Source organism: Vitis vinifera, chromosome 9 (assembly GCF_030704535.1).
Source record: "Vitis vinifera cultivar Pinot Noir 40024 chromosome 9, ASM3070453v1".
Lineage (NCBI taxonomy): Eukaryota > Viridiplantae > Streptophyta > Magnoliopsida > Vitales > Vitaceae > Vitis > Vitis vinifera.
The window spans coordinates 5,467,116-5,474,808 of NC_081813.1; the positions used below are offsets into that span (position 1 = coordinate 5,467,116).

Sequence of the window (7,693 nt, forward strand, 5' to 3'; positions counted from 1 at the left end):
AGTATTTTATTACTCCACTTGAATTTATGAATTTTTTATTCATGGTACTACTAAGGTGTATATGTACAGTGTACACCACTAATTTAAAGATAATTCCAACTTTTTATTTTTATTTTTTTATGCATTTGTTAATGCTTGTTTCAGGCGAATCTAATTTAAGATTTATCATTTCTGTATCTTTTTGAAAAATATGAGTTGAAAAAATAATTAAATATTCAGGAATAATTTAAAAAAAGTAAAAGAATTTTTTTAATAATAATAATAAAGGTATTCAAATAAGCTAGGGAATATAATTGATGTCTTTAAAGGTGTGCAAAGGTATATTATTAGATGTCCATAAGGGTATTTAAAGATATAGTATCGAACACTTAAAAGATTGTTCCATTTTATAATTTCGAATATTTTTTTTGTTTATTTTTTTTTCTAAACCCAATTTTTTTAAAAAAAAATTACAAAAAGAAATGTTATAAATGCACTTTTATTATCATCATCGAGTTGATTATTTATTTATTTTATTCAAAAACTATAACCTATTTTTTAAAGTTTTGTTAGGGTTTTAGAAAGATTAAAGGAGAAGAAACTAAGAAATAAATGGATTATATCAAACTTATGAAGGTATTTTTTTTTTTTTCATTAAAGCTATGTTTGGCTATGGGAGAATTTGGGAAAAAAATATGAGGAAAAAAAGTGAAAAAGAAAAGTGGAAGAAAAGAAAAAATTGAAATAAAATAAAAAGTAGATTCAAAGTTAATAAATTATTTTTATATATATTTTTTAAATTCATTTAACTTATTTTGTTTTATTTTATAAAGATTAAATAAATTTAAAATATATAAAATTTTAATTTTTTAATATTTTTTATAATGGTGAAATCAACCACCAAAAAATTATTTTTCTTATTTTTTTTTTCTTTGCTTAGAAATTTGGGAAAACAAACATAGCGTAAGGGTATTCTAATAAAAAAAAGTTATAATGGTGCGGAGGGGAAAGAATTTACCAGGTGGATGTGTTGGTAACTTCTCCTTGATTAAAAGACAAAATAAATTATTTAGGCTGACGTGGCAAATGAGAAACGAAACAGGAGGAAGAGACACGGGAGGAAACCGGGAAGGGTGATCTTTTTGTTCCCTAATTACTTGATCCAGAAACCCTAATTTCTGAAACGAAGATCAGATCCGGGGAAAATTGGTAATCGGAATCAATGGTGGGTGCATCGAGCTCATGGTCTCGCGCACTGGTTCAGATCTCACCCTACACCTTCTCCGCCATCGGTATCGCCATCGCCATCGGCGTTTCCGTCTTGGGTGCCGCTTGGTACTTTCTCTTCCCTTCCTCCCCTGCAAAATCCACAAAATAAAACAACTACTAAAATTTTTGCGTTCTTGGCAAACCAGCGGAGGTTTAGGTTAAATTGATACATTATATTTGCTTCTTCTTTTTTTTTTTTTTTGGTTGGATCGTTGTTTTGATGGTTAGGTTATTGCTGCATTTTTAGGGGAATTTATATAACTGGAAGTAGTTTAATTGGTGCTGCCATCAAAGCTCCTCGGATTACTTCAAAAAATCTGATCAGGTGAGTGCTTCAACTTTCTTTTTTTCTCGCTGGTTTTATGGATCATTGATGTGGTATTACATGGACTGGCTTATTAATGAGAGGTAAGTGACAACTTCCATGTGTAAAAAAAATTGAATTATTCCACCACTTGCTAGATTATCCGGGCATAGGTTACATGGTCGTAGGATAAACTGATACGCCTATTTACCATCAATATCAATGAGTGTCAATTCTGAAATCTTACTGAACATACATTTGGACAAATCAATATCAATATTTCTGCCAATATTTCAGTATGGTTCATGTTGATAGTCTAATATATTATTGGTATTCCTCGTTTACTTTGATGAAATGAAGATTTTTGTGCTCATTTCCTATGCAATACTTGCTTGTATTGAGCTTAACTTGAAGACTCATTCAAGATTGCTGCTAAATTCACAAAGTTTCAGCACTATAGAATTGTAATAGATGTTGTTTTTTTTTTTTTTTTCATTTGGATTACAGCCTGTTTGTTCCTTTGGATTATTCCAGCTACTTTAATGTGTTGGAATTCATTAATATTGAAACCCTAGTGTTTTTTAACGGCCATTTATTCTTTTCTTTTTTTTGTCTCTTGCATTGTAAATATGTACCTAGTGGAGTGAAGGCAGGTTCTTATTATAAGTTTTTATGCATCTTTGAAATTCTTGTTTTTCTCTGTTATCCAAGATGGGTACTTGTTGACTGTTCAAGTACTTGATGTATTATCATCTGTGGTATGTATCCTCTTAGTAGGTATAAGGTCTCCGAAAGGAAGAAATAGAGTAATGAAGAATATGCATAAAGCTTCTGGTCATAGCAGTTAAAACAGCTATTGAAATGGGTCCAGAACTGTATTTCAAACTCTAAGGCCCTTTGTACTTCATCTGAAGTTGATGTTAGACAATACAATGCTTGTAATTGGAATGATAAGAACTTAATTTGTTTGGTTGTATAGCCTCTAGTTGTGATCTGAAGGGAATATGATCACAAGTTATTATAATCAGTTTCTGATAAAAATTGAGACGTGGACAAAAGAAGTTAGAAAAATAAATAATAATAATATTAAAGTGGCTGAATACCAAAGCAAGCTTAAAGTGGCCAAATACCAAAAATAGCATGAAGAAGAAATAGAGGAAGAGAAAATTATTAAGAATAAATTGATAAAGTCTACATAAGCTTAAAGTGGCTGAAAAGTCTACACAAGCTTAAAGTGGCTGAATACCATGCTGAAAAATTGCATGAAGAAGAAATAGAGGAAGAGAAACAAGAACAGAGCAAACTCCTTCATAGTTTTAGCAAATAAACAACCCGCTCTATTTGATGTAGAGCATGTTAACAAGAAAGGAGCAAATTTATTTGTTGGGAATACTTTTTTTGAATAATTGCAAATCCAGGGCTGTGATAAAAGGAATGATGATGGTGCGAGTTTTGGTCCACATAAACAAAAGAGTATGGCTATAGCCTATGCTAGCCAATAATTTGGCAAAACTCCTGTAAGGGTTCCACACATTTGAGGCATAAATCAGTGTATGACCTATTGGATTTCAAATCAGGGTTTGACTTGAAATCATTGGAACATGCTTGAAATTGAGAAGATGGTGTCTTTGGTTGTATTTGATTGGGTTCTAATCATTAGGATTATGGAAAGTGAATTAGGAATGCTGAGGATTGAAAGGAGTTGAAGAGGTTGTCGTGCAGCCATGGAATGAGGCATGGCAGAGAAGAAAGAGGATGAGGAGGGTGTTGAGAATGCACTCAGGGTAGCAAAGGGATGGTAAGAGGTCCAGAGGAAGAAGAGGTGAAACTGTTTTATACATGCCAAGTTCATTTCAGCTATCAGGGAAATCAGCCCCTAGGGCAATAACGGCTTTCTTCACCATTGCAGTCAGTGAAGAAAGGATTGTCAATACTTTGTTCAGAGTGTTGTTTAAAAGAAGAGGATGTAAAAAACCTTGCTGCTTTGCAATATTGATAGGAGATGGCCTTTTGATGGTCATTCTCACAAACGGTGTCAAATTGTGAGGGCAAAATAATTCTCCTGACAATAATAGAAATTAGTAGGGAAAATATCTTTTATAACTTATAGTATAGGAAATACATCTTTTATAACTAGAAGAGTTATAGTATAGGAAACACATCCTTTATAACTAGAAGAGTTATAGTATATAAAAACTCTCTCCCAAGTCTATTTGAAGATCCATCATTTGTCTCCAATGGAATAACCAACTGTAAATTGCATGGGATATGGGATATGGGGATATAACTATTAGAGCATAGTTAAAAAATAGTGGAATCAAATCTAAAGATAGTGAGGATCAGATGCAGTTATATTGTTGCCGTTATCCTCTTAGTACTCAGATATATTGCACTTTTTGTCTTTTGCCTTGTTGGACTCTTGGTTTCCTTGGACTCACATTTTGCAAAGTTATGTATACAACATTGATTTCAATTTTATAAAAAAGTCATTTATAAAAAAGCCCCCCCTTCACTTGCTAATGATGGTCAGATATGAATTGCCACCAGACTAGAGCCCACATGCAGTGAGTAGTGCGGTTATTTGTTCTCCCTTGTGCCAGCCTTGTTCCCACATGTTTGATATCTGTCACTTCCCAAGTAAAGTTATGATTGTGGCTCAAAGTAGTTATTTTAATTGCAGAGTTGCATATATGCAATGTAGATGTCCATTTGTGGCTTGGGTGAGTTAATGGCTTGGTACTTTTACCTTTGTGTGGGCATGGAAAAACCTGGTGGAAAATGAAAACACCAAAAAGAGGATTTTTGTGTGTTGGATGAGTCATGTATCATGTTGATATGTGAGTGAAGTAGTTGCATAATAGGAGATGAACAAATTGTGCTTATCCAAGTTTCCTTGAAAGCATAAGAAAAAAAAAATGAAAAGGAAAGTAATCCTCCACTCTGGAGAATTGCAGAATGTTTTTTGTGAACAAAGATTGGACTTCTTTTTCTGCACTGCATGCACAACGATACTGCAAATTGCAGACCCCTTAAGAAATGATGATTTTGACTTATTTTTTTGGTCCTTTTCTCTTTTGGGGTGTTCGGTTCTTAGTGTCATCTTCTGTGAGGCTGTTGCTATATATGGAGTTATTGTGGCAATCATTCTTCAAACAAAGCTAGAGAGTGTGCCTGCATCCAATATTTATGCACCGGAGTCCCTTAGAGCCGGATATGCAATCTTTGCCTCTGGAATTATTGTGGGTTTTGCCAACCTTGTCTGTGGGTATGTTTCCAGCTTTCCTTGCATATATTTCTTCAGAAACGAGTATGACTTCGCACCTAATGCATTCCGTTCTAATCACTTCCCTTTTTTATTTTCTTTTTGGGATAAAGGTTGTGCGTAGGAATAATTGGAAGCAGTTGTGCTTTATCTGATGCTCAAAACTCATCACTTTTTGTTAAGATCCTTGTGATTGAGATCTTTGGCAGTGCACTTGGATTGTTTGGGGTGATTGTGGGAATAATCATGTCCGCCCAAGCAACATGGCCGGCCAGTACGGCATGATCATGTATTGTATTTTCAGCTGTAGATCATGGGTGCTTATATTGTAACTGCGGAGGTTGAACTTGAACCATGTTTTTGTTCCAAACCCATATAATACCCTACAAATGCATAATTTCATTTTTTTTCAGTAATTTAATGAATCTGGATTTGATTGTGTTCTGTTTGATCAACTTCATCCTATCCCTTGATTTTTTTTCTTCTCTTTCCTTTGAAATGAGTGGCCCATTAGATCCTTGAGATAATGGCCGCATTTCAGGAACCCCGAGAAGGTGACAGGATCTTTATTGTTTTTTGGTTTTTTGTTCCCCTTCTATTCAAGGCTGTTGATGAGTTGTTTTTGTGAATGATAAATAACTGATTTAAATTTACTTTACGCCACTATCTTTTACCCCTCAATCTTTAATGTCCTGTTTTGTAATTTTCCACTAACACATTCCCACACAAATCTGTCAAAGAATAATATTTTCCTCGAAATAAGACTAAAAGGAAAAAAAAATAGGCCACAATCTAAATTTGAAGTAGCCATATTTCGCAGAATGTAAAAATCACAAGTAATCTTATAAATATTTCTCTAAAAAAAAAAAAGATTAAAATTGATGGGTTAAATGAGAAGAATTAGACGCAAGAACAGTAAGTTGGAATCATTCAGAGTGAAAAATGTTACAAGCAATGATCGATTGCGAGTAAAATGTCAGCTCCTTGAAGGAAGTTGAGCTTGGATTTTGAATGTGATTGGGGGATAGAATAATTTTGAAACACGAATTTAGATTATTACGATTACATTACCATGATCCAAATGGGATGAATGCGGAATCTAGGATTTGGAGGGTCCGTATCTCTCAACCCTCTCATCAATCCATTCCCTCATATCCTTCAACACCAGATTGGCATTCTCATCAGGCTCTCCCTGTATCAAAGAATGATACATCCCCTCATACAACTTCAATGCTTTGTCCTCACTCGAAGCCTTCTCGTACAGCAGCTTCGACGACGTCGGACACGTCACCCCATCCGCCGTCCCGTGCACCGTCAAGAACGGCGCCGTCACCTTCGAGAAATTATCCTGTATGTACTGGCACACCCTAGCCAGCTCCCTCATCGTCCCCACCCTCGGCGGACCCGTGTACCGCCGTGGATTCGACGCTATGACCTTCAGCTTCTCCGGATCCTTGATCGCCTTCCCCACCATCTTGTTGTCCGGCATCGTCGCCCACGTGTCAGCCATCCCAAACAGAAGTCCGTACAGGAATAGCCTCACCTTCGACGGCTTCATGTTCTCCGGCATCACGAAAAGTGGGGCTGAGAAGATCAGGCCTGTCCACAGCTCCGGCTCCGATTGGAAGTACACGAGCATGGTGGTAGCCCCACCCATGGACTCGCCGAAGAGGAAAGCAGGGAGGTCGCGGTAGGATTCGCTGGTGCGGACGCTCTTGAAGAAGGAAAGGGAGGTGGCGGCGACCTTCTCCATGTCGCCGAGGTAGCAGCGGATGCCGTCGGAGCGGCCGTGGCCGAGGATGTCGGCGGCGAAGACTGCGTAGCCCCAGGTGGCGTAGTTAATGCAAATCTTCTGGAAGAGCCAGCCGGTGTCGGAGCCGTAGCCGTGGGTCATGTAGACGGAAGCCTTGACAGGGAGATCCAAGGGTAGGAAACTCTGGGTGAAGAGCTTGCCGTTGGGGGTGTCGAAGTATGATTTGGTGTTGCGCACCCCTTGGGAGGCATAGTACTCCTCCTCCGGCATATCGCCCCAGAAGTTGGCCGAAATTTCGGATTCCGACGACATGACTGTCTGTGTTATTGTTGAAGGGGAGTGTGGGTTTTTAAAAGTCTTGGGGAGTCCTTGTAGAGAGAGAGATTCACCAACCCTGAAATGGTTTTCCGGCGTGGGTTTGGTGGGAGCTGGTAAGCAAAATTTTCGGTTGTGGCCCACCACTAAGGAGTAGGTTTGGTGGCATTTTTGGGAATAGTGGTGGTAGTTGGATGAGATGGAGCTCATGTGGTGGTTCCTCAGTTGATTGGTCTAGAGTCTTTCTCTTTTTTACTGGTTTTTTCACTTCACCATACCAACCTCCTGGTTAGTGGTTACTCAAGCTTATAGTGTTCAGACACGGGCCGCCTCCCACTAATATGGGCCTAAAGATACAGGCTCACATCATTTGTTAGTATTTGTCCATGCACCATATATGGGAGGGTCTTTTTCCTGAGGTGAATTTTAATTTTAGCCCCTTAAAATCCTTTTTGGACGCTTGCCTTCCAAGGATACCTACAACAATGAAGTTCATAAAAAAGGAGAGACAAAGACAAAGTAGAAAGAATTTCGATTAAGAGTTGAATTGAGTCATCTCACAAGGTTAGGCACTATCGTATGATGTGATTATAAGAACAAGTGAGCTTTTACGAGGAGGTGAGTAGAAAGAAGAAAGTTAGGTGTGTTGTCCATTTTGTCCATTTTTCACATCGTTGTTGTCGGTATTATAGGCCAAGCCATTTCTTCATTTGAGCCGATGGACCCCCTTCTCACCCCTGGTTAAGCTTACCCTTTATTTTGGAGCAATCCTCAAGTAGGCTCCTAACTTGCACAAGACTCATTGCAATAC

At 37.4% G+C, this 7,693-nt stretch overlaps 2 protein-coding genes across 2 annotated transcripts; one reads left to right on the forward strand and one right to left on the reverse strand.

The window, feature by feature from the left end:
- The first annotated feature begins 1,015 nt into the window (after window positions 1-1,015).
- Window positions 1,016-5,269, forward strand: LOC100253217 (V-type proton ATPase subunit c''1). Its single transcript, XM_002285208.5, has 4 exons — window positions 1,016-1,314; window positions 1,496-1,573; window positions 4,647-4,817; window positions 4,928-5,269. Exons 1-4 carry the CDS (start codon window positions 1,202-1,204, stop codon window positions 5,097-5,099), a joined length of 534 nt encoding a protein of 177 aa, XP_002285244.1. The 5' UTR covers window positions 1,016-1,201; the 3' UTR covers window positions 5,100-5,269.
- Window positions 5,270-5,847: 578 nt separating this feature from the next.
- Window positions 5,848-7,335, reverse strand: LOC100248095 (caffeoylshikimate esterase). The gene has a single exon (XM_002285222.5). It carries the CDS (start codon window positions 7,090-7,092, stop codon window positions 5,914-5,916), a length of 1,179 nt encoding a protein of 392 aa, XP_002285258.1. The 5' UTR covers window positions 7,093-7,335; the 3' UTR covers window positions 5,848-5,913.
- Window positions 7,336-7,693: the final 358 nt, after the last annotated feature.